This window comes from Sceloporus occidentalis, unplaced genomic scaffold (genome assembly GCF_023333645.1).
Source record: "Sceloporus occidentalis isolate IW3139 unplaced genomic scaffold, rSceOcc1.0.p SCAF_79, whole genome shotgun sequence".
NCBI lineage: Eukaryota > Metazoa > Chordata > Lepidosauria > Squamata > Phrynosomatidae > Sceloporus > Sceloporus occidentalis.
This window is the reverse complement of record NW_028317059.1, coordinates 829029-857005: the sequence shown is the minus strand read 5'-3', so window position 1 is coordinate 857005 and position 27977 is coordinate 829029. Positions and strand designations below refer to the sequence as shown.

General features: G+C 42.9%; 1 protein-coding gene across 1 annotated transcript; it reads left to right on the top strand.

The window, feature by feature from the left end:
* Positions 1–11: 11 nt before the first annotated feature.
* On the top strand, positions 12–27967 carry LOC149285355 (ficolin-2-like). Its single transcript, XM_089495323.1, has 7 exons — positions 12–72; positions 169–282; positions 1234–1272; positions 25897–26024; positions 26664–26793; positions 27010–27144; positions 27726–27967. Exons 1-7 carry the CDS (start codon positions 12–14, stop codon positions 27965–27967), a joined length of 849 nt encoding a protein of 282 aa, XP_089351449.1.
* Positions 27968–27977: the final 10 nt, after the last annotated feature.

Genomic DNA, 27977 nt, shown 5'->3' with positions numbered 1-27977 from the left:
ACAGTCCCATCATGCCTAGGTACCAGCATTTTGGTCCAGCATATCATGCTGCAGCACCCGATCTGCCGCAGAGTATGTGGCACTTGCCCAACGTGCCGGATGGCTAGTACTAGTTAATGTCACGTTCTTCCGTCTCACATCTCTGACTAGTAACTCTTATATCCTCAGACGTGAAGATATTGGGCGTTGGGGACTCTGACAAGCTGGCTATTCTCAGAGGATGTCCCGGCTTCCCTGGATCTCCTGGTCAAAAGGGAGAAGCCGGTTTGTCGGGAGAGCGAGGTGAGTGCGGAGCACAGCCGTATTTTCACTGCATTATTGTAGAATTCCCACTAAATTACCCATAATTTAATTACTAACGAAGGCATACAGGAAAGTAGCGATGATATAAATATATTTTAAATTGCTATTTTTTTTTATTTTAGGGCTTAAAGGATCTGTATGTTAACCTGGCAAAGTTGGACCCCCAGGGCCAAAAGGTTTGTTCGCCGCTTATGTACATTTCAAAAAATTGTGTTTTATCGGCAGATGTACATTTTAGGGAGATGCTGGGAAAACGAGCTGGAATTGATTCATTTGAAAGATATTTAACCCCTTAATGATAAAGCCCGTACATGTACAGGCTCAAAATGCATTGTTTTCAATGGATTTAGGGACCGCCCATTGTCCCTAAGGGGTTAAAAGCTAGCCGTGTATTCACTAGATGGAGCCTGGGAGAGAGTTTCTCTGACCTCGCTATGCATCAGGAAGGGCAACGCCAGCGATCATCTCCTGCGGGAAAGGATCAGCTGGCCCTGTGTAATGTATAAGTTATCTTAGTGTTTTAACTATGCATTAAGTATGGTCCTTATGGGTTTTCGGACCCAGATGGGCTATTTCTGTATTATGGCGCAGAAAGTATTATGGCGCGTTTCGTCACATTATTTCTGCCGCATACCGGGGGCTCCAAATTTTTAGTTACAAACAGAAATAAATAAAATTCTGATTGTCCAATCGGGACAACAGCATCAACATGGTAAATTTCTTCAAACAAAGGCAAAAAAACGCCTACGCTTTTTATGCACGCTTCGTACAAATCTGTTTCAGAAGGGGTAACGTCCTCAGCGGGATCTCCTTGGTTATGGACTCCTGATTCTGGAATGGAGCGGTTCAGCCGTTACATTCATCTATATTCGTTATAAATGGGAAACCTCTTCTGCTTTAATAATCTCTGGTGCTTTTCTTTGCCAACAGGAGACAAAGGAGATTCTGGAACATCTGAGCCATTGTATGGTAAGTAGGTTAGAAACCAATAAATAAATATGCCGGATTCAGCCGGCACAGACTTTGCCCCTCGCGCTGCGCTCCTCGTCTGAATGGCCCCCGGGTGCACTCCTTGGCTCGGCTCTGTGGCCACGTGAGAGCTGTGATGGAGATCTGCGCTGCAATGGAGTTTCAGCTCCCTGGGTTGGTCAGGGGAGATCAGAGGTGATCAGGGGATCTCCTCAACCAGTCCTTGATCCCCACTGCCCACCAAACTGGGGCATCTACCCTGAACATTGGCTTTAAATCGGCATCGTCCCGCAGAAAAGGGACTCTTTTCACCAGTGGTAAAACATTTTTTGGTAGAGATCATGTTAGGGAATAGATTGTAAGCTTACAAGAGCAGGACCCCTTCTCCTTCCGTACCAGAAAAACTAAAGCGGCAGATGTAGCAAGGTTTCAGTTTCTCGTCCAAGGTACGGAGGAAGCGAATGTCTCATTGATAAAAGAAAGGTCAGGGCTGTTGGAAAGTAATTCTGGAGTGATTCTAGATAAATGTGCTTAAGGCTGCGTAGACATATGATTTTTTTTTTAATAATGTTTTTGTCATTGACACAATTCTTGGGCATACCCACGCATTAATTGTGCCACTATTACCCCACCGACCCTATTGTTCTCTCTACCCACTACTCTCCATACTCCACCTTTCCTGCCATTTACTTAGCTTCTTGTTTTTCCTGAATATTTCTTCTCTTCATCCTCTTCTCCCTTAAATAATAATAATAATTATACTAATTTTATAATACCTTTGTGTGGCTGAAGTCCCACCCCCTCCTATACAGGCCCCACCCACTCAATGTTCTGTCCACCCCACCCTAGAGGTACCTGGTCTAGTCCTGTTTATAAATTGCACCAAATTTTTCATTTATTATACAAAAGCACACAGAATGACGATTATTACAGCTACGGGTAAATTTAACTGCCCCTCGTCATCTTGTTTTCATTGAAGTTTATTGGAAATCCTTATTCTGTACATTCCATCACAAGAATTTTAGTATTTCCCAGTAAGCCAGGGATATGGAGCGATAATGCACGTAGACAGATGGAGGTATTTGCAGTCTGTTTAATGCCCCCCCCCATGTTCTCTCCCTCAGAACGCAGTGCGACACAACCTCAGCCTCCATAAATGTTTTGTGAGAGTGGAGAACATAAGGGGCGCCGTGTGGATGGTCGACGAGTTGGAATTCCAGAGGAAGAGAGGAGCGAGAAGTTCCCGCTGAGCAACAACGTGGCTGCCCCTCTTTAAAACTTCAGCACAGGGTCTCCTTGTGTTCAAACCTCCCCCTCATATATAACCAATAATTCTCCCACCTGGCAGTAAAGTCTCGCTGGCCTTGTATCCATGTCTACACCTCAATACAGAGCTAATTGAGCGCTTGGAATGTGAATCTCCGAGTCTTTCTTTCCGCTGTCCGACATGTGCTCAGGATTTACAGCCGTTATAAAAACGTAGAAAACGTTTGCCGTTACACATGACAAAATGTGGTTTTCTGGGGAAAAGCACACATCTACCAAGCAAATCCAGTAAAACATCCAGATTTACTGTAAGCAAGCGGTCACAGAGTGGACCTGTAGAAGTCTGCCCGCAGCGGCCGGGTTCCCACGGAGTTGGGACAGAGCTAGTGCTTACGTGAATAAGAGAAGAATTCAACACTTTTAAAACTAATTAGTGTTAGAAACATCACTTTTAGTAACACTGAATGTCCCATCCCAAAAATAATATAATAAAATAATCAGGTAAACCGTTGTTCTGTTCTGAATTTTTGCCTCAAATGTCACATATTTATATATAGGTGTGTGTGTGGGGGGTTATCTTATTTTCTGTGATCCTATTTAGGATTATAGCCAATGTTTCCAAAACATGCTTTGGAAAATAGAATTGGGATTATTGAAATTCTGAGATTTCATTAAAGATGAGAAAAGTAATTACTAATTAGAAATGATGTTGCTAAAAGGATAACAAATTAATATATATATATATATATACTGTATATATTGATTATATATATTAGTCACCCCTAAACTGCTAAAAACCACCATAGTTCTATTTTTACCAAAAGTAAAAGAATCTAGAATATTTTGAAATAGTATAGATTATTCCAGGGAAGCCAACAGCAAACGTGGAGAGCCATCCTCACTAGACTTGATTGTGATTTCATGCTGAATTCTACCGTTTCGTCCGAATAATGAACGAACAAATGCAACATTGGACGGGAGAAACTAAAGACGAATGTGGCTGCGTCAGGGAAGGGTGGCACTTTAATTGTGGCTGGGGTATCATGAGACTGTGGTCTTGGTAAATGTGAAAGGATCATAAGCCGGCCGAGCCTGTCCTGGAGCAGCTATTTGCAACGAAGCACTGAATTTGCCCATAAAAATTACCCCTGACCTTTTCCGCTGATGTTAATGACTTTTGGAGATCTCGTCGTCTCTGATAAAATAATGTCTCCATTGGGGACGGTGACAGGTGCAGCCGCAGCCATCGCTTTAAGTTTTTAGAACGATGAAGAAAATGAATTTCCGGGGTACAATTAACTCTGTTCTGCAGAGCTGCTTCTCGTCTCGTTTTGTCGTTAACCGACTTTTTTCAGCAATTGTCCCCAGACTTTTTAATTAAATAAAATTCCTGCTCTGCTGAGTTCTTCTAGGAAGACTCAGAGGTAGACGTGCTGGGAAAAGGTAACATATTAAACAAAAGAAATATGCGAGCTTTTACGCCCATGCAGCCTCGGGGGTAACGGTGCGTTAATCCTCTGACAGTCCTGCTACTAAACAGTCCTGGAGGAATTGTTTAATAGCTACTATATCATGATGGAGTAGATGTTCCAAGGTCCATTCTAGCCACCAAATGGTGTAGGTGGCCTTCAGAATCCTCTTAATGCACAAGTAGACCGTTTGACACTGGTGATGATGACATCATTTTGTTATTATTTATTAACGGGCATGCACAATGTTTTTGGTATCTGATCAGACTCTTCTCAGTCCTCCATAGTATTGGTGGGCCGGTTGGGGAGATCGGTGATCTCCCTTTTTAACCGGCTAGCATAAGCTTGGTGCAACAGGAGCCTCAGTCGTCGCCCAAGAGGCTACATTGTGTCCGTTAAAGAAGAAATGTGCCTAAGGCTTCCTGGGCAACGAATTCAGTTAATTTATCCCATATTGTAAACACACAAAAAAGGCAAAAGATTGGCAACCGTGAGATCTAACTATTGTTGAAATACAAAATGATGGTTCTAGGTTTTAGTAAATGAAATATATAATGGATCAGTCAACTTCAGCCAACAACCAAGACAATATATATCTACGTATATATATATATATATATATATATATATATATACTGTAAATGAACCAACTAAATACAGTGCAATTAATGCGTTATCCTAACATTTCATGAGACGGATAATAAAAGGACGTTGCCCAAGTCTCGTCTTTCCCCATCAGGTGCCAACTTGATTGAGATGCTGCACTGTAGGTTGTAATCAATGAAGTGGATCGCTGGGATTAATTAAGTGCTTCCGCGCTGTGGATTTGCTCAGATCAGGTCACTAAATCCAATGGCCTGTACTTTACTAAATGAAATGTTAGATTTTATAGTGGTATTTTGCTAGCGCTAACCAGTGTCGGTGTAAAAACAGGGAAGACAGTACAGTTTCATGAAATTCTTTTGTTCTGTGTAATCAGGAATGTTTCGGGTAACTCTGGACCGGCTCGCTGTTCCTGCTTTGCTACTAAATGCTGCATTTTCACAAAACACAAAGAGTTAAATACAGTTACCAATAGGAAACAGAATTAAGAATAACCTGTGTATAAAAGAATTCTTTCAATGGGACATCTCATTTTTTTTCATGAGTGTAGAAATGAGACAGTAGCTATGTGGGTTTTATAGGTTTTATAAAGGGGGGTAGGGAGGGAGTGGGTGGGTAGATCGTGAGAAGGGGGGGTAGGGAGGGAGAGGGTAGATCGTGAGAAGGGGGGGTAGGGATGGAGAGGGTAGATCGTGAGAAGGGGGGGTAGGGAGGGAGAGGGTAGATCGTGAGAAGGGGGGGTAGGGAGGGAGAGGGTAGATCGAGAGAAGGGGGGCTATGGAGGGAGAGGGTAGCTCGTGAGAAGGGGGGTAGGGAGGGAGAGGGTAGATCGTGAGAAGGGGAGTAGGGAGGGAGAGGGTAGATCATGAGAAGGGGGGGTTAGGGAGGGAGAGGGGAGATCGTGAGAAGGGGTGTAGAGAGGGAGAGGGTAGATTGTGAGAAGGGAAGTAGGGAGGGAGAGGGGAGATAGTGAGAAAGGGATAGATGGGTTGGGGGTGGGGGGGGCCTTAATAGATTCTCGCACCGGGGCCCTGAGGTTTCAAGTTACGCCCCTGATTTGGAGAGTAAATCTTATTCTTTAACCTCGAAAACAAGGAGGAATTTTATTAGTTCACAAGCATGCTAATTAAAACTCTTTGTAAAGCAACTTTTTTTCTTTGCATTGCATCAGAGAAGAGGAAGTCAAGATAGCGGAGGTAGCAGTGGTGGTAGAGGAAGCAGAGGAAGAAGATAGACAGAAGTAAGCCAAGTTTAAGGACTGAAAATAGAGCATTAGTAAAAGTACAAGAATAAAGGAAAGGAAAGAGGGCAATAGAGGTTGTTGGCTAATACTGAAGGTAAATACGTAAATAAGGTAGGAGAAATTAGACTGAAACACGCCCATTTAAAGGGCAAATGGGCAGGGAGCGGGGTGCATCAAGACCCCGCTCCCGAGACCCGGAGGAACCGGTAGGTACTTCAACTGGAGATCTCCAGGTCAAACACAGAGAGTTCCCAGGTATGCCTATTTGATATATATATAAAAAAAAAAAAGATTTTCTGCGCATAATCTCCTGCACAAAGATGGACTTCAGGTTGACCTCTTGCCATTATAACCATTAATATTAAGTCTTTTGTTTCTATTGCAGAATCTTCTGCTGCCACAAGTAAAGAAGAAAAACACTTGTATTATCTCTGCTTGTTAAATATTTTATTTTAATTGTATGAACGAGTATACCAATAATAAAGTTTAATCTAATTTTTCATGCAGTATTGAACTTCTCTTTTTGCTTAACAATTTGTTACGTGTAACCTGGTCCAGGATCTTATGCAGCAAGGGACTTGTATTAAACGGCTACCAGGATTCTGTTGCCCAGGCATGGGGTTTTTCATGTCATCTTAAGGTAATCGTCCACCACACTCATGGGGCAACAGAAGAGGTCTAAATGAAAGGCAACCTTGAATATAATTTCTGTAATATTTTGAACCAAAATGTAGTCTTACATAGAAATATGGTAACATGTAAACCGCTTCTTAAAGGCAGAAAAAAGTCCAGTGCAATTATAAAATATAGTATTTTTATTATATACACTTCTTCACAAACCTATTTACAAACAAAAAAACACAGGTGTTTGATATAGTTAATACCGTATTTGCTCGATTATAAGACGACCCCCCAAATCTGAATATTAATTTAAGAAAAAAAAAGAAAAAGCCTGAATATAAGACGACCCTATAGGAAAAAAAGTTTTACCGGTAAATGTTAATTCATGTAAACTATTTTTTTTAATAAAAGCTATGATTACGAAAAATATTTTGGTTTTATTTCCTTCTATTTTCCAACCTGCCCTCCAGTTATGCACATCTGCCCCAGAAATGCCTTATACCCCCTATATGCCACTGTGCCCCATGATATGCCTTTTAACCCTCTAAATGCCACTGTGCCCCCTGATATGCCTTTTGACCCCCTATGTGCCACTCTGCCTCCAGAAATGCCTTATACCCCTATATGCCACTCTGGTATTTAGAGGGTTAAAAGGCATATTATCGGAAAGAGTGGCATATAGGGAGGTTTAAGGCATTTCAGGAGGCAGAGTGGCGTATAGAGGGTTAAAAAGGCATTTCTGGAGGCAGAGTGGCATTGAGGGGGTTAAAAGGCATTTCACAGAGCACTCTGCCTCCAGAAATGCCTTATGCCCCCCCGTTTAACACTCCCCCTCCCTCCTCCAAACTTACCGGTACTTAAGTCCTCTGTCATGTAGCCGGGGCTGCGTGTAGATGTCTATGCGATTCGCGTAAACAACTTCCGCTGCAGCCGGAAGGAAGTGTGGCTAGCAGCGGGGGTTGTCTGCGTCCATCGTGCAGACCTTCCCCGACTGTCAGAGAGAATTTGCCGCACCGGTGCGGGGAACATCTACACGCTGCCCCAGCTGCACACCGGCAGGGCCGGACTGGGACTGAAAAGCAGCCCTGGAAAAATTTGGAGACCAGCCCCATATAGTTTATCTCACGGTGAAGCTCTTATACCCACACGCACCCCTTATACACACCCGAGTCACAGTATGTGCCATTCTTTTTATCTCATTATTTGTATTAAAATGCCAGAAAGCAAAAGTGTTAAAAGGCCCTAATAAATGAAATACATTATACATAATGGGATCAAAACATTTACTACTGCGAACATTTTTAGATGAAAGAGTTCCATTTTATTCAGTGGAACAAAACACTGATCACATTATTCTTGACGGTATTCTGGTAAGAAACTTTTATTTCTTTATTAATTCATGTAGACTATGTTTTTCCATATTTAATAAAAGCTATGATTGAGACATGTTTGGTTTTTATTTCCTTTCATTTGACAACCTACCCCCGAGTTATGCACCTCTGCCCCCAGGCTTGCCACTCTGCCCCCCTGATATGCCTTCTAACCCCCTATATGCCACTCTGCCTCCAGAAATGCCTTATACCCCCTATATGCCACTCTGCCATATAGGGGGTTAAAAGGCATATCATGGGACATAGTGGCATATAGTGGGTATAAGGCATTCCTGGAGGCAGAGTGGCATGAAGGGGGTTAAAAGGCATATCATGGGGCACTCTGCCTCCAGAAAAGCCATATGCCCCCCTATATGCCACTCTGCCTCCCTGATATGCTTTATACCCTCCTATATGCCACTCTGCCCCATAATATGCGTTTTAATCCCCTATATGCCACTCTGCCTCCAGAAATGCCTTTTACTCCCTATGTCACTCTGCCTCCAGAAATGCCTTATACCCCCCATATGCCACTCTCCCTCCCTGATATGCCTCAACCCTCCTATATGCCCCTCTGCCCCGTGATATGCCTTTTAACCCCCTTTTTGCCACTCCACCTCCAGATATGCCTTTTGACCCCCTATATGTCACTCTGCATCCAGAAATGCCTTATACCCCTATATGCCACTCTGTCCCATGATATGCTTTCTAACCCCCTATATGCCACTCTACCATATAGGGGGTTAAAAGGCATATCATGGGACAGAGTGGTATATAGGAGGGTATAAGGCATTTCTGGAGGCAGAGTGGCATAAAGGGGGTTAAAAGGCATATCATGGGGCACTCTGCCTCCAGAAAAGCCTTATACCCCCCTATATGCCACTCTGCCTCCCTGATATGCCTCAACCCTCCTATATGCCACTCTGTCCCATGATATGCCTTCTAACCCCCTATATGCCACTCTGCCATATAGGAGGTTAAAAGGCATATCATGGGACATTTTTGTTTACTTTATATGGCAAGCCGATCCAGCTTGCCATATTAAATAAAAAATAATATATGCCACTCTGTCCCATGATATGCCTTCTAACCCCCTATATGCCACTCTGCCATATAGGGGGTTAAAAGGCATTTCTGGAGGCAGAGTGGCATGAAGGGGGTTAAAAGGCATATCATGGGGCACTCTGCCTCCAGAAAAGCCTTATGCCCCCTATATGCCACTCTGCCTCCTCGATATGCTTTATACCCTCCTATATGCTCCTCTGCCCCATGATATACCTTTTAACCCCCTTTATGCCACTCTGCCTCCAGATATGCCTTTTGACCCCCTATATGTCACTCTGCATCCAGAAATGCCTTATACCCCTATATGCAACTCTGGCATATAGGGGGTTAAAAGGCATATCATGGGACAGAGTGGCATATAGGGGGGGTATAAGGCATTTCTGGAGGCAGAGTGGCATATAGGGGGACACACTTACATACACACACATGCCGATTTTTTTTGTTTTTAACAAATACAAAAAACATTATACAGTACAAAAAATACATTATTTTACTCACCTTCTACTTCTCTTGACTTCCTGGTAGCTGCACACTGTTCTCCTCTATGCTGACAGGATGCCACTGACCTGACATCCGGTGCTGCAGCAGTCTGAGTGCGAGGGGGCGGAGCTTCCACCTCACGCTGCTCCCATCACTATGCAGCCATCAGACTGCTGGGAATGTAATCTAAACAGCCGGTGCGTGCTGATGCCGCCGGCCGGAGCTACCTTAACACTTTTTTTTTATTTATATGGTAAGCTGGATCGGCTTGCCATATAAAGTAAAAAAAAAGTATTGAAGCAGAGGCGGCCGGCGGCATCAGCACGCATCGGCCGTTCAGATTACATTCCCAGCAATCTGATGGCCGCATAGTGATGGGAGCAGCGTGAGGGGTGAAAGGTCAGTGCGAGGGGGCGGAGCTTTCACCCCTCACGCTGCTCCCATCACTAGACGGCCATCGCACACGGCTGCTGGGTGCCGATGCCGGCCGGCCGCATCAGCACCCAGCGGCCGCTTTGATTAGATTTCGGGCAGCCTGGGGGGCAATTGCCCCCCCTGCCCAGCCCACCCCTGGCACCGAGGGAGGCGTTCAATGCCATTTGCAGCCGCTCAGCAGCTGTCTTCATGGTTAGTCTGCCGGCCGCCCAGCCCACGGACCTTCCGGCCCACCGGGAAATTTCCCGGTATCCCGGTGGGCCAGTCCGGCCCTGCACACCGGGGACTCAGAAGTACCGGTAAGTGGGGCGGGGGGGGAAGACAGGAGGATCCAGGACCCCTGCAGCTGCGGGGGATCTGGATCTTAGTTGTCTCATAGTCAGACCTATTTGAGGTCTGATTATAAGACGAGGGGTATTTTTCAGAGCATTTGCTCTGAAAAAAACCTCGTCTTATAATCGAGAAAATACAGTATATACATTTGTAGGTTGGTTCTGTATATTAAACTTCATCATACGCTACTTGACAAGCAAACACAGCTTGTGAGTTTATCGACCTAATGTATACAATTGAAACATAAATGCCTCGGTTTTCTTTCAGGTTAATATTCTCCTGTATCTTATGCTTTGTGATAAGACAGAAACGGATAGACCATGGACGAAAGGTATTGTGTAAGGAAGCAATATTGATAAATACAAAGCGAAATGTCTGTGTAAAGGCAGGATGATTTGAGAGGCTTGAAGACTGTGATTACATAACAGGAGTCCTATAAAGAGACACTCTACTCGATAAAGAGTCCTCTAAAACAACAATACATGCAATATGGTGTCCCTATTCAGAGAGACATCTATTCAAAATGTTTTATCCCTAAAGGTGATATTCCACATATGGTGCTGAGTACAGGCAACACCTTGGAAGCTTCCAAGAAAAAAAGTGATGTAACGTGAAATCATGTAAGCGGAGTATAACTTTTCCATAGTAACAAATTATATCAATGAGGTTACATTCTAGGCTGCATATGCAGGTTTCTTATAGAACTGACCATACTAATGAAAAGGCAGTATAAACCTCAGCAGCCATGATGTTACTTTAGATTAAGTCTAAACGAGAGGCATTACCCGTGAATAAATCTATATATATATATATGTATAATATGTGTGTGCCTGTATGAGCATTCCTGTGCACGTGTATGTGTGATCATGGATGTTAACTTGTAGGTGTGTGTGATCATGGATGTGTACTTGTGTGTGAAAGCATGGATGTGTTCTTGTGTGTGTGCGTGTATGTGAGCATAGATGTATACTTGTGTGTGCGAGCATGGATGAGTAATTGCGTAAGTGGGGTGAGATGGAGTGGGTGTCAGTGAGTATGAGTAAGTGTCTGTAATTTGTGTAAGTGTGTTTACATATGTTGGAAGGGAGGGTAAGGGGAAGGCACAGACTAGTTGTTGCAGTTGGGGGGCCTGCACCAGTGCCCCGTGGTTTCTAGTTATGCCCCTGGGAAGGCCCTTTCCTATCCCAGTTTGACTGTGCCCAGTGCACAAAGCAAGGTCCATAAAAATGGGTTTAGTGTGGAAGAAGTTGACTGACCCGCACAAAGCCCTGACCTCAACCCCATCAAACACCTTTGGGATGAACTGGAATGGAGATTGTGAGTCTGTCCTTCTCGTCCAACATCAGTGCCTGACCTCACAAACGCTCTACTGGATAAATGGGCAGAAATTCCAACAGAAACTCTCCAAAATCTTGTGGAAAGCCTTCCCATAAGAGAAGAAGCTGTTATAGCTGCAAAGGAGAGTCCAACTACATATTAATGTCTATGTATTTAGAATGCGATGTCATAAAAATCCCTGTTGGTGTAATGGTCATGTGTCCCAATACTTTTGTCCATATAGTGTATATCCAAGAATGTAATGTAAGTATCACCAAGATGTTATTATTCAATTGTTTTCCATATAGCAAGGCTTTTATAAAGAGGGTATGAAAAACAACCAGTACTAGAATCTTACAAAGGGTATGATAAAGATTTTTATCACTATCCCTGGAAGCTTTAGTCTGATTTACTGATACATTTAATGCCATTACAGAGTTTTTGATTTGCGTTCCTGGGTAACTGGAGTAATGCACTGTAGACACAAATGTGTCAAAATGCGTTATTTTAAACTACCTATGAAGCAGATTTTTTTATTTTTTTTGACATACAGTATGTTTGCAAATTTTAGTACATTTGCTTAGTTTAGAGCTACACGTTGAGTACAAGAACATCACAGTATCCACCAGGAATTTACAAGTGATTATCTGATGTTCAACTGATCCCTGCAAACATGCTTAAAAAGATACTCTCAATCCGCTTGTTTTACATAGAGAGAAGTATGAATTCAGAGTTGGTTTATCTTAACAATCAGCTAAAACTCGACTAAGCACAGTGACTTCAAATGGCCATTCCTTCTTTATCAAATAAAACTTCAGTGTTACATGTTACACACATCTTTAAGTTAGCTATATTGGCAATGAGAGTTTATTTTCTGAATAATAAATTATGTCTTGTTCTTAGCAAATACATTAATATAAACATTTATATTGAAATGGGTCACTAACGTGGACTTTGTTTTAGGTATCACACAGGCTTTTAGTTCACCTGCAAACATGAGAATTGGGGCAGAAGATTGGCCTGGATTTTGAAAACATACCAGCAACTACATGCAACCAACAAAATGGTAGAAAGCTATGCGAGTCTGGGTCCAAGATTCCAACATGGATCACATGTTGGATAGTATGTGAATAGTGTAGAACTTAAGGGGACATTTTACTAAAAATAGTAATATGCTACTTGTACTTATTGCCCTATAACTTGCAAAAATACAAAAACATTGGGTATTTCTAAACTCAGGGCAAATTTTAAAATCTATTTAGCAGGTATTTTCATTAGTTCTTGTAGTAAAAAGCATTTTCAATTTTTACTATATATATATTTTTAATACATTATATGATATGATCAAAATAATGGACTCTTATATTTTCTTGTCCTGAACCCCCCCAATATATAATGTGAGTGGTTACAGTACATGAGAAAAACGAAAATCATAGCTAAGCAGCCATTGTCGTGAAGGTTACTTTAATATGCCTTCATCAAAACTAAAATGCAATAGAGCACTTATATGACCTAGAAGTTGTAGCCCTGTTGCTGCAGCTTCCCTCCTCGTCTGTGGTCACTGTTTGCCACTGATTCACTCAAATCAATGGGAATGCTTATCGTGCTTGTGCATGGGGGTCTGAATAGACCCTCTCCTGCAGTGTTCACCGATCCAGTGCTAGAGCTGACTTGTTGTAAGTATATCACATGTAGGGAGATGTGTTCAGCTCAGGGCTGGGGCAAGGGTTTTAGCCACCTTAGGCAAAACCTCATTTTGTTGCCGCCTCGTGGGCAGACTCATGTGAGCCCATCGTACACATGAACCGCCACCCCCTCCTGCGTTGATGGCGCCTATGTTTCCAGTCCTTCTCCGTTACAAAATGGAAGAGCTGGAGCTTGGAGTATTTATAAATATAAATAAGAAGACAGACGCCTCTTTGATCCTCCCCTTTCTCATTATCTCTCCCATTTGTTTATCTCTTGCTTTTCTCCCTATCTCTCCTTCTCTTTCTCTCCGTTTTCACATCTCCCATCTATATACATCTCTTCCTCTTTCTCCACTTCCTCTTTCTGTATACCTCACCCTTTGTCCACATCTCTCTCCCCCTTTCAGTTTATCTCTCCTGCTCTCTCTTCTCCCCTTTATCTCTCTTCCTCTTTAACAACTGGATCCTTTCTATGTGACTTGTATTAGTTTTCTATGTACCCCCTTCTGTAAATGTGTTCTAGCTCCCTTTAAGAAGTAGACCTAGGCCTGGACTGGTCATCTGGCATACGAGGCAAATTCCCGGAGGGCCACTGGTTTACAAAGCCACACACTCACCATTCTGTGCAATAGGAAGTTTTTATGGGTGTTTTTTTTGATCCAGTTAATTTGGGGAGATATAGTCAGTAAAAGCTGGAGTCTGTGACCTTAGCAAAGGCAAGATGGCCAAAATCATGACTAAAGCCCCAAATTTCCTTTTAGCATCACTTTAACAATACAAATCCCTGATTTGTGACACTTGAAATAATCTCACCAATAGAATGAGATTAGGATACCCCCGGGGCATACATTTCTCTGACACTTTACACTTACACACAGGAAGAACACATGCATTGCAGGGGAGTTGTTATGTATTGACCAATCATACAAAAATAACTCCAGAGCTGAACAGTGCAGCCAATGGCAGCTAAGATTTTATTTGTACCCAGGAAGAGAACCTCGTATGTGCGCTGCGCTTGTCATCGTTCAGCCCGTGCTGCGAAGAAGGGGAGAGATGCGATGTGTCAGGCGGTAGGAAGGCTGGCACGTATATGGCAGGAAGCGACTTTTCTGCCCACTTTGGAAATAGTTGTGTTGATATGTGGAAATCTATAACCCTATACTGGGCGGTCTGGACTCCTCTTGCAGGTAACGCTTGAGGGCAGAAGGGTATTTACATACAATTTTAGCAAGCTTTATTGCCTATATATATATCCGCACAACATACATGTATATCACACAGCAAAGAGTTCTAATGCTGTCCCTAAGCCGTGCAATAAGCTTAATGTAGTCATTTTACTCATGGAGTTGGATTATGACATCAGATTTGCGATTCAGTTTATGAATATCACTTGTTTAAATGGTTCTTTGTCCTTCGCACAGGCGTTGGGGTGGCTGTGACTCCTCTTACAAAGAGTACGCAGAAGTACTCAAGTGTCAACATGAATCGGAACACACATGACAACATCTCCACAACTGACTTCAAAGGCCCGGTGCATGTAACTTATGTTACAGAGAAGGAGAAACCACGCTCGGAGATTCCCATCAGTAGGATGAAGCTATCCAGAGATGCTCTTCTCTATATTTCTCTGATAACCTGTATGAACCTTCCCGATGACATTGATTCAGAAGAAACTCTTTAAAGATGACAATGCATCAACATGATTCTAAGCTCCGTTCCTAGAGTCCTGACTTGGTATGGCCACTTTCACGTTACCATGAAACCACCAAACTGTTTAAGGACACTGGGACGGCGTGCACTGTATATATGTCTAGAGGAACTCAAATTATCCGGTACCTAGTTACCACGTCTTACCATGTCGAAAACATAGTAAACATAATGAATTATATCATTAATTAGAGAGAAAAAAAAAACAATTGAAAAAAGTGAAATAAGTGCATTGATATTCAATAAATGAATAAGAAAGAGTTGAATTAAGAGTTCACACTAGAAAACTTGTTCAAGGCTCCACAATATAATAATATCTCCATTTGTCGGGCTTTTGTATTGGACCCACTTGCCAGATAAAATTGAAGATCTGTAACCAATGTGATGAAAACCAGGAATACATCGCTCATAACGGGATTCAGATTGAATTAAAAAAAAATTCATTAAGTATATTTTGAAGAAGCCAGGTGTTGTATCTTTAAAACAATATAAACATGTTGTCAGTTCCATTGTACAGTTGTGTCTATGTTAAGTATCCATCGTGTATTTAAAATATTTGAAATAAAATTAAAAGTGTAGCAAAGTCTTGGTATTGTTCTTACTGAGCTCCACAAGCAAAATGGACACTTAACTGCATACGTTGTATGATTTCTATTGAAAGGTGTATGTTTGGACATCAGAGGTCTCTCCTACAGAAGAAATGGTGACGAAAAGACCTCTGAGGTCTAGAAAGCTTATGTGCTTATAGCATGGACCAGGTTAAAAAAGTATAAAGATCAGTGGGTGCAGGGTTATGTAGCAAGAAGGAAAAATAGGAAACTAGAAATGTATGTACCTTTGGTATCCAGGTAGATAATTCCGATACCAGCCCGGAGTTGTTTAATTTTTTTTTATATATATATGACACCCCAGCCTAAAAAGCTTCCATCCACCAATTGGTGTACCCAAAACAAAAGTGCTCTGTGAAGACATGTAGAGTATGTTCTCTCCTCCATACACAATGAAAGTTTGGTGCTGGTACATGTCAGAGGTAAGGGTGATGCACAGTTCCCAAAACCACAGTGCATTATCAATAACAATAAAACGTGGTGGGGTATACCTTTCTGATCAAAGTCAACATCCCTAGGCAAGACCACAACATGGTATACAAAAGTTGTGATCTACCTGACCCAAGTTTCCGTGTTTAATACATAGGTACTTTAAGATAAATTTGGAACTGGAAAGAATTACACTTTTCTACAGTTCCAGCTAAAGATTTTGAGAAACATCCTCTGATCCAAAGACAAAAATGGCATTTTCCTTGTACAATCCCCCCACCAAACGCACAAAAAGTCTGCTATAAAAAAAGGTATTAGGACAGACTCCTTAGGTACCACTGCCCTTCCTGTCCCTCTCTACCAGGTCTCTGTATCATACAAAAATAGGGAATTGGAAATGTTCAATAATATATATATATATCGTTCTGCTTTTGCTTTAACAGTAGGATTGCAATGACATCCTGGAGTGTTTTGATTCTGTTTTAGTTATGTTTATTTTTTATTAATACTTCTGTATTTTTGTAATACTGTATTTTCTGACACGATCACAGTATGTTGATCTCCTCTCCGTATCTGGTCTTGTTCACTGTTCATTCTAGAGTCTTTCGGAACCTGGTATGCTTACCGATTTGTTTTAGCGGACCGTTGTTTTACTGTGCAAACGTGGGAGGTGTCTCTCATTCCTCTTATGTACACACTATAACTTGTCTTTACGCATACCTTGAATAAATGGAGATTTGAATTGAGATAAAAAAAAACAAAAAAAACGTAGGATTGCTGCAACTTAGTAAAACAAGATGAAAATGTAGGGTATTTTGATGGCACATGACCTATATAAAAACTCTACGCAGCTATCAAAAAGTTTGTTCCAGACAAGTTAAAAAAAAAAAAAATAATGTAAAAAAACCTATGCATGTAGGGTATTTCCATAATCTAAAAAACACATACTGGATTTCTCTGCCATAACTCATAACCTGTGCCAAAAAAATTCTAAAAAACACAGAAGCGTTGGTGAAAAAAAATTCAACAAAGTATTTCTATAGCTAATTTCGGCAGTGATTGGTGGCCAAATGTCTGCTTGGACTGTGTCCTGAAACCACTAGTGACATATCCTAGATTGGGTGGTGTTCATGGCTTCTTTGTTTAAAATTTCCAGTTACAAACCCAACATACTAAATGTAAAAAAAAACAGTTCCAAAACAGCAATATACACCTTATAAGCCCAATTAAAATGCTCGAAATGCATATACAATCTGGACACCTGAATTGTTGTTGGGGGTATGTTCTGTCAATTTAACTGATTTAGTGAGGGTTTAGATATATATGAAAAATATGGGGTTTTAGTATTTTGTATAACATTACTCATTCTAAATGTTTAACTATGATGTGTGTGAAGATGTAAGTGACGTCTAAACATGAGACGCACTGATGCAAATTTGTAACCTTTTAAATTCATACATTGTCCTTTTTGTACACCTGTGCATTGGTGTTTTTTAATAAAGCATGAAATACCTGGCAAAGGGCCCTGAGGAAGCCAGCCCTGCAGCTCTTTAGCATACACACTGGTTGGGCCGAACCATTGGTCTGGATAAACTCCATTCATTTTTGTTATTACATATGGTTACACCTACTTTTAGTCAATAGTATAAAAAACACAACAGAAACTGATGGTAATTTAATTTATTTATTATTAATTACAAAATTAATAGTCCAATTAATTAGGCCTGAAAGCAACCTCGAGACTCACGAAGAGTCACCTTTCAGCACGCAGGAGAGGAAAAACCACCTAAGGGTGGAAACCTCTGGGGAACCATGGCTTGAAAGATTGTCCTTCCCTCTGGACACTAAGAGGTTAACTGTGTATTTATACCTGTAGAAAAGAAAAGGCAAAACGTAATTGACAACACGGAAGCACAAAGCTTCGGTGGATGATTATGCCTCCACCGCAAGCTCTTTCCCTTTAATAGACTGCCTTAACATCATCAGTTCAATATAAACGGACATCGCATTAAAAATAGACATCGCATTAAACATGGACATAGCATTAAACATGGACAGAGTATTACACATGGGAGTAGCGTTAAACATGGAGATAATGATACACATGGACATAGCATTACACATAGAGATAACATTAAACATGGACATTGCATTACACAATGACATAGCATTAAGCATGGACATAGCATTAAGCATGGACATAGCATTAAGCATGGACATAGCATTTGTCATGGAGCTGTCTAGTCCGACCGACTACCTCCGCTGTCTTGTGCTCCCTTAGCCTGGGACAACACACTTTCCCCGGTTCCCCAGTCACTAGCCGAGACTCAGTGTAGGGTAAAACCAAACGAAGACTGATTTATTTCGGACACACAAGGCTGGATATATCCATCAAAACACACATTTACATAAAATAAGATATTGGGACACAAACTGCCCCCCTTAATCTGCCTCCCAGAGACAACAGGGGCAGTAACGAGATTAACAATACAATGGGGGGCGGGGGACTGATTTATACAACATTAAACTGAAACAATGGCAGTCACTCCCTGGTTGCAGATCCTGGCTGTATGCTGGAGATAATCCCCTCAGACAGTGATGAGATGATACTGCTGGGGGTAGCCACAAAAGTCTTTACAAACCCAGGGCCCATAGTCAACAGGGAGGAGGCTGGCAGTTAGGCCTCTCCAGTGGTCCCAGTGATTGAGGGTTCCGTCACAATTCTCCCCCCTCCAAATTGGACTGACACAGGAGGAAACCCCAAACGGGTTGACTCCGTAGTCAGTCAGTTCATTTGGCCCATCAATGCCCTCCCAAAATTGTTGCTCCTGTTGCTGCTGGGGAGATGGGCCGGTTGCGCCATCTTCCGGGTACCGCTGGGGAGTTATGTCTCCTGCATCCCCTCCCTGGTGCTCCTGCTGCCGTTGAGGAGGGAGGTCAGGTTCCTCCTGTCCCGGAATTAGGTTCTGCCGCTGGGGAGATGGACCGGCTGTTCCACCTCCCTGCTTCTGCTGCTGAGGCGGGTCGGCCGCTGTATCTCCCTGAATTCCTGCAGCTTTGGTGTGTGCTGGGCAGAGGCCAGCGATGCCCTGCCCTGTTGCCAGCGCTTCAGCTGGGGTTAGGGCATCTTCTGAATCCGCCACTCCGCTGTACTTCCGAAGTCCGGATCCTGAAGACTATCCCATAATAATCCTGGGCCACCAAAGTCATAGCCCTCTGGAGAACATTCTTCTCTGTATACCACTGCAGAGCCCTATAGTAATTTTCCAGCTCTACCTCCTGTTGGACCAGCTTGTCCAATTCGGATACCCATTGCTCCTGGGGTTGCTGTCCCAGGAATGACATGCGTAGTTCCCGCTGGTCTCTAATCTTTTGTTCGGAGCTTGGAAGACACTGACCCCGGCATATAACAGCCCTCTGCCATAGTGACTGTCGAACCAGTTGCCTCAGATTCTGGTATTGTTCTGTAGGCAGAGTAGTGGTGTAGCAAGAGAGGATGACCCACAGCAGCCCCTGGTAAAGCTTGTTCACAGATCTCCAGGTCTTCATTTCTGATTATATTGCCATTAGAGGTAATAACACAATCAAAGGAAAGGTTATCTGTGGTGCAATCATAGGCCAAATTAGGACTGGATGCTGAAGAAGTTGATGAGAAGGTATGATTCAGTGCTTTCTCTTTCCATGTACCAGGGGTCACATAGCTGCCCTGTACCCAGGGCACTACTGGGGGCAGGGGGGTAGTACCAGAACTGCACTGGTTCAAAACAGGAGAAGCAGACTTGGTATGGGAAGCACTGATGGAAGGCCCCTTCCTCCTCAGAGATGGAATAGGGTCATGAATCTTTGCTATCAGTCCAGAGGAGATATTAGGGGCTATGGTAGTCTATGGTGCATCACACTTTGCTGAGGTAAGAGTGATAGGAGTCGCAATCATGGCTGAACAGAAAGCAATAGGAAGTTCATCCATATGGGAGCAACCCACACTGCCACAGACTGTAGAATCACAGAAGCTGCATTCCATCACAGAACAGTCATCAGGCTTCACCTGGACATCCACTGGAGTTTGAGAAGCATCAGGAATCACCAGGGGTGGTATATACTCCATGGGTTCACTGTCCTGGGGAATAAAGCTACTTCCCCTTTTAGGAGAGCTCTGTGCTTGTGACGTAGACTGTTCAATCAGTACAGAGGGTTTGGGAGGTTTCAGAGGACATTGGGTGATCCAGTGTCCCTTTTTGCCACAGTAAAAGCAAGCCTCATCATCACGCCTTTGTTGCAATTCGGTTGTGGTAAGGGGTTCACGTTTCCTAGAAGATTCCTTTTTCATACTGGTAACAGGCTTGTTGGATTTCTCAGGTGATCGTAACAGATGTAGGTGAATGGTCTTCATGGGGACGCAAAGCAGGGAGTCTGCTTGGAAGGACGCAAAGCAGGGAGTCCGCTTGATCAGGACACACAGCAGGGAGTCCGCCTGATCAGGACACACAGCAGGGAGTCCGCCTGATCAGGACACACAGCAGGGAGTCCGCTTGATCAGGACACGCAGCAGGGAGTCCGCTTGATCAGGACACGCAGCAGGGAGTCCGCTTGATCAGGACACGCAGCAGGGAGTCCGCTTGATCAGGACACGCAGCAGGGAGTCCGCTTGATCAGGACACGCAGCAGGGAGTCCGCTTGATCAGGACACGCAGCAGGGAGTCCGCTTGATCAGGACACGCAGCAGGGAGTCCGCTTGATCAGGACACGCAGCAGGGAGTCCGCTTGATCAGGACACGCAGCAGGGAGTCCGCTTGATCAGGACACACAGCAGGGAGTCCGCTTGATCAGGACACAAAGCAGGGAGTCCGCTTGATCAGGACACAAAGCAGGGAGTCCGCTTGATCAGGACACAAAGCAGGGAACCAGGAACAGTACAGGTGCCGAGCCACAGCAGGAAGATCCATAGACTTCAATACAAAGGCCCTGACTGAAGTGCAGGGCAGGTTCATAAAGGCAGGGTAATCACAGGTAACAAGGCCCAGCTGGATGTATTGGCTAGGGCTCAACCCAGGTAACAAGGCACACCTGAGTTCTGAGTGCTCCAGAGGGCGGCCACTAGTGGTAGCAGATTTAAACACCACAGGTATAAAAAAAGCCATGGTTCAGGCAGCGAAAAAGTGGTTCCTGACAATAGCATTAAACATGGACATAGCATTGCACATAGAGATAACATTAAACATGGAGATAACATTAAACATTGACACTGCCTTATACATGGATAAAGCATTAAACATGGACATAGCATTTGTGACAGGGAGATGCTTAGTGTGGCATTTGGGTACAGGTGCTATCCAGATTGTAAATATGGGTCCCTGGGGTGGAGCAATTGGAGAGCAGGGTGGGCCAATGCTCCGTTTCCCCATGCTGTGGAAATTCCATGCCGAGTTTTCCAGGAGGCAAGAAATCTGCAGGATCCGGTCCGGGATTCCTATGGGGCCGGCATCAGGCACAGGTGCTGGACATGAAAAGCCCCTGGAGCTGAACACTCAGAGAGACTGTTGGGGGAAGAGGTAGTTCCCTGTGCTCCTAGGGCAAGGAGAGGCCCTGAAGAAGACAATCCCTGAGCCAAGTGAGGCAATACCTGCCTGGACGTTTTGTGTGTTGTCTGGGGGAGGTTTTCCAGAGCCTGGCGTAGCTGGGTCTGGCTGGGAGGTTGAGGTAGTGGGTGATTAGGCTGGTCAGTCTGGACCAGCATAGTTCAGTTAGAGAGGGCTCCAATTGGGAGCTAGGTTTTCTTTTGCAGGTTTCACAGATATGCAATACTTTTATCCAGCAAAAAGAAACTTCACGTCCTGATCATCAATAAGTCGTCACAAACACATCAAGGCCATCCTCCATAAGCATATGTATTTCAGCCAGCAATACACAAGGGCACATACCATGCAACAGTCAAACAGTGGTTTTTGGGGATTAAGCGGTTAAAAATAAGGCGTGTTTTTTTTTGGTTTTTTTTTTTGGTTCCTGCTTTCTGCCCACAGACCATAGCAGTGCTTTGCCCGCATCCTCCACCATATGTGACAAACCCTATAGCATGAGGGCCATACATGTCACTTTTAGGGGTCCTAAGCACAGTCCTCTAGGGCAATTAGAGCCAGGAACAGCAGCTCATTTTTTTTTTGTTGGTTCCTGCTTTCTGCCCACAGACCATAGCAGTGCTTTGCCCGCATCCTCCACCATATGTGACAAACCCTATAGCATGAGGGCCATACATGTCACTTTTAGGGGTCCTAAGCACAGTCCTCTAGGGCAATTAGAGCCAGGAACAGCAGCTCATTTTTTTTTGTTGGTTCCTGCTTTCTGCCCACAGACCATAGCAGTGCTTTGCCCGCATCCTCCACCATATGTGACAAACCCTATAGCATGAGGGCCATACATGTCACTTTTAGGGGTCCTAAGCACAGTCCTCTAGGGCAATTAGAGCCAGGAACAGCAGCTCATTTTTTTTTTTGTTATTTTTTTTTTGTTTTTTTTTTCTCCTTATTTTAACCGCTTAAACCCCAAAAACCGCTGTTTGACTGTTGCACGGTATGTGCCCTTGTGTATTGCTGGCTGAAATACATATGCTTAGGGAGGATGGCCTTGATGTGTTTGTGACGACTTATTGATGATCCGGACGTGAAGTTTCTTTTTGCTGGATAAAAGTATTGCATATCTGTGAAACCTGCAAAAGAAAACCTAGCTCCCTATTGGAGCCCTCTCTAACTGAACTATGCTGGTCCAGACTGACCAGCCTAATCACCCACTACCTCAACCTCCCAGCCAGACCCAGCTACGCCAGGCTCTGGAAAACCTCCCCCAGACAACACACAGAACGTCCAGGCAGGTATTGCCTCACTTGGCTCAGGGACTGTCTTCTTCAGGGCCTCTCGTTGCCCTGGGAGCACAGGGAACTTCCTCTTCCCCCAACAGTCTCTCTGAGTATCAAGCTCCAGGGGTTTTTAATGTCCAGCTCCTGTGCCTGATGCCGGCCCCATTGGAATCCCGGACCGGATCCTGCAGATTTCTTGCCTCCTGGAAAACTCGGCATGGCATTTCCACAGCATGGGGAAACGGAGCATTGGCCCACCCTGCTCTCCAATTGCTCCACCCCAGGGACCCATATTTACGATCTGGATAGCACCTGTACCCAAATGCCACACTAAGCATCTCCCTGGGGTTTACACTGTCACACATTACACATAGAGATAACATTAAATATGGACATAGCATTAAACATGGACATAACACTACTCATTGAGATAGCATTAAACATGGAGATAACATGCAACACATCGGAAGGATTTTATTTTGAAATATAACTATTTCTGGTGTGAACACCAGTTTTACCGCCATTCATGCGGGACAGCCATGGGTGCCAGGCTCGTGCCGAGTTACGCCAACCTTTTCGTAGCCGAATGGGAAGCAGAACAGATATGGCACAACAATCCATTTGAAGCAGACCTGGTGCTGTGGAAGAGATATATATCGATTATGTGTTAATTATATGGAGGGGAACACTGGATAAATTACATCAATTTATAGAATACATCAACTAGAACCAATACAACCTAAAATTTACTTTCAACATACTAAAGCAAAGTGTTGAATTCTTGGATGTGGAACTATTCACAGAAGGCAATGCTCCAGAAATTATAAAAATGCTACCGATGCCAATGGTTTCATTGATTACACAAGCTGTCATTACCCAGCATGGTTAGATAACATCCCCACGGCACAGATGATGAGAATAAGGAGGAACTGTACACGGGACCAGGACTTTATTAAACACACCACAGATGTTAAAAGTAAATTTAGGGAGAAACACTATCCAATAGAGTTATTAGCGAGAAGTCAACAGAAAGTGGAACAAATGGATAGATCTCATCTACTAAAAGGAAAGCCCAAACATAATATGAACAAGAAAGATTTAAGTTTTTCATTCATTAAGGAATATAATACTAAGGCTCACCACATTAAAAAGATATTGCGGAAACACTGGCATGTCCTGAAGAGCGATGACATTTTAGGTCCCCTCTTACTGGAAAAACCTCAAATCATATACAAAAAAACACAAATAATTTGAAAAACATTTTCCTCCCAACAAAGAAAACAGAAATTAATTTTAATACCTTTCTGGGCAAGAAACCCATTGGTTTTTTCCCATGCGGTAGGTGCAAGATGTGCACCTACCTACCAAGGAAAACGAACAGTTTTATCAGTAATAGGACAGGGACTACATACGAAATTAAGAAATTCATCACCTGCACCACCAAATTTGTAATTTATTTATTACAATGTCCATGTGGTGCACAGTATGGGGGAAGAACAATCAGACCACTTAAAGGAAGAATTTAGGAACATCTTGGGAACATTAAGAATTCAAGCATTAAACACGGTGTCCCGCGATACTGTAATTCATGTCCTGTTTTCTCAATTAATCAATTTTGAATCATGGGAATAGACATTGTATATGTATTATATGTATTATACATAATTCCAATATTTCGTATTTTGTATTATTGTTTGGCACTTTTCCACCCTTATTGCTCTCTTTTCCCTGGATTCATATAGACATTTATGTATAAACAAAACCCATAGTATGTTTAGTTATAGTTCATATATCCACGTTTAATGTTTTCTCATTCATGCAATCAAATCCTTAAACGTTTACATCCTATAGCGTTTATACTACCTTCATGTTAATCCGTCTTCAAATGTCATTGCTTACCATCTGCACTTCACAGCACAGCAGGACACTAGGACCCGATGCAACACCAAGAAAAGAGACAGCCCTACGGAGAAGGAGAAGCCGTTTCTATGGGGACGCGTATAAACAGAATGACGCCAGTACGCACATCCAGCCTCCAATACGTCTTCACGTATTGTGGAATGACGTAACAGCGCCACCTAGTGTACATGTGCGTACAACACGTCCTCATGTTCTGGGAAACAACGTTGCACCGCCATCTAGCGTACATGGAAGAAAATACAACGAATTAACACATAAAAAGAGTGGAAGAAGCGATCAAATACTTTTTTCCTGAGGAAGCCATTAAAGCCGAAACGCGTTGAGGAAAGACTTTTTATTTCACTTAATCGTTTGAATTTTACAGATTTATATTTTATATATCTTAAAGTACTTTTTTAAAATTTAAATAAAAGGGATATTCCCATAATAAATCTATATTTTTAAATATAAGCAGCAGTTGTTTATTCTCTGGGGGTGGTTTTCCCGCTCCCTGGCTGGAAGAAGTTGCCGCACTGTATCACAGCGTTCGGGGGATTGGACCTGAAATTCCACGACATTTGGAGAAGGGATCCTGGACACCGTGGGCTTCCCCTACCCCCCCTCCCTGAGTGCACCTTGCACATAATTGTATGTGCATTGGATTCCGTGAGTGCAACCATTTACTACCTTTTTCACGAGCTGCTATGAGACGGGAATGAGAAACAGACACAAATCTTCAGCACTGTTGTGAGTGCAACTAACGCAATATAATTAACACCGTATCGTCTGAACGGTCTACACTATTGTTGTTTCGTTTGTTTTTCTTACATGAGCGCCCCCTATTGAAATTGAACCTATACTTTACAACACCTGGAGAGAGTTGTTTTTAAGGAGGCAGCTGTGAGAAAACAAAAGGGAAGTATTTTTAGAGATTTCCTTATTTAGCACACACTATTTTTGGGACACACCGGTTCTCCTCACAATCTTTTTACTAAAGCACACACACCCAGGCACTCACACTAACACAACCAGACAATCAGAGTGTTTTAATGCCCGTTCATTGGATCCGTTTTATCGTTATTTTATTGTTTATTGGATGAATCCACGTAACGTACTTATTACCTCTGTATTCTAGATTCTTCCTGTTATACAGCAAACTCACCGTTATTATTGCTTACTTATTGGGTTTGAATCCAAATAAATGCAACTATTTGACGTATTGTGTTTTTAATTCTCGCTTTTAGCTCCGAGGAACTGTAAGGAGGTTCTGGATCAGAGAAGCGTTCTAAGCGACTGGTACGCAATATACCCGGATGGCAAACGGCCCCTGAAGGTGTTGTGTGATATGCACACCGACGGCGGAGGCTGGATCGTAAGTGCTCAGCAGGGAAGATGAAATATGTAGAAAATATCTTTACAATATATATTCCATTTACCGTTTGATCCAATGCTCTTCATTCATAAAAATCTCACAATGGTATATAATCAGTACGAAAATTTAACGTATTTAATAAATATAATATTATAATGTAATATATATTAATAAATATATTCTATTTAATATATGAAGTGTGTCAAATATCATATAGATATAAAATATATTTGTATAATAAATCGTCAATATGTGACCCCCCCAAAAACACAATTGTGATGTAAAAAAAAAAAAAAAAAAAAAAAGGAAAGTGATAAAAGCCAAGAAATAGTTATACTTATATCTATATGTCCATCCTTCTTTGAAGATAGACAATTCCCTCTAGGAATATATGTATATATAGGGGAGAAAAATGTTTTAGCACAAAAATAAAAAAAAAATAATAAATCTGGTTCTACAATGGTCATTGTCGGTGATTAAAAAAAATTTTTTTCATGACAGTTTTCAAGATACTTGGGGGAAAAAATAATTAAAGTAAAAAAATATATACCGTATTGCTTTTCCGGTTGGCATGTTAATGAATGTATTTATAAACGGGGGATGTCTGATCTCAGTGTTTTGTTTTTTTATTTTGTGCAGGTTTTCCAGAGACGGTGGGACAGCTCGGTGGATTTTTTCGGGGACTGGAATTCCTATAAGATGGGGTTTGGCAGCACTTTGAACGAGTTTTGGTTGGGAAATGATAATCTTCATATGCTGACCTCATCAGGTGATCTTTTTACATAAAATTTTAGGCCTATGATTTCTTCTGTACATCTCGTTTTTGGCACCTGAAGCGTTCTGTACATTTCCCGGTCTCTCCCGTTTAACGGATAGATGTCGGCTCAATTACCTATTCACAGACAAAATATGCTTTAATATACATCAGTTATATTTTTTTTAGTAGCTTATTTTAACACGGCTCCCGTTTCCACCTTTTTTTCAGGCACGTGGGAATTACGCATCGACCTACAGGACTTTGAAGCGAAAAAATATTTTGCCAAATACGCGTCTTTCAAAATTTTAGGAGAGTCTGAACATTACAAGTTGCTATTAGGAGCTTACACCACGGGTAACGCAGGTACGGCACGGCCCTGTGTAACACCACGGGTAACGCAGGTACGGCACGGCCCTGTATAACACCACGGGTAACGCAGGTACGGCACGGCCCTGTATAACACCACGGGTAACGCAGGTACGCCACGGCCCGGTATAACACCATGGGTAACGCAGGTACAGCATGGCCCGGTATAACACCACGGGTAACGCAGGTACGCCACAGCCCGTATAACACCATGGCCCGGTATAACACCATGGGCAACGCAGGAACGCTACGGCCCGGTATAACACCATGGGTAACGCAGGCATCGCCCGGCCCAGCGCTACAGGTAACGCAGGTACGCCACGGCCAGGCATTTAAGGACATGCGCTGCCATAAAGCAGGTCGCACCTTAATTCAAACACTTGCTTTAGGTAAATATCATGATCTCCTACAATGGCGACCTTCAAGTGGGTGTCTCCATCGCTGTAGGAGAATAAATGATGCGCTGCATCTGTTTTACGGGAATCCCTCATGTATCTTGCCCAAGATCATTGATCTCCGGATGATGATATTCTTTGGTTCCAGCACCTGGTTAAATGGTTTTGTTTTACCTGCTTTAGGAAACTCCCTGGATGTTCATGCCGACATGCCCTTCTCCACCAAGGACAGAGATTCCAGTCCAGGCAAACGTGCGAATACGTATTACGGAGGCTGGTGGTATAACAGCTGCCATCACTCAAACCTGAACGGACGGTATCTGCAGGGGCAGCACAGCAGCTACACCCACGGCATCGACTGGGTACAAGCTAAAGGCTTTCATTACTCATTCAAATATTCAGAAATGAAGGCTAGGCCCGTATAACGCAGGAGGA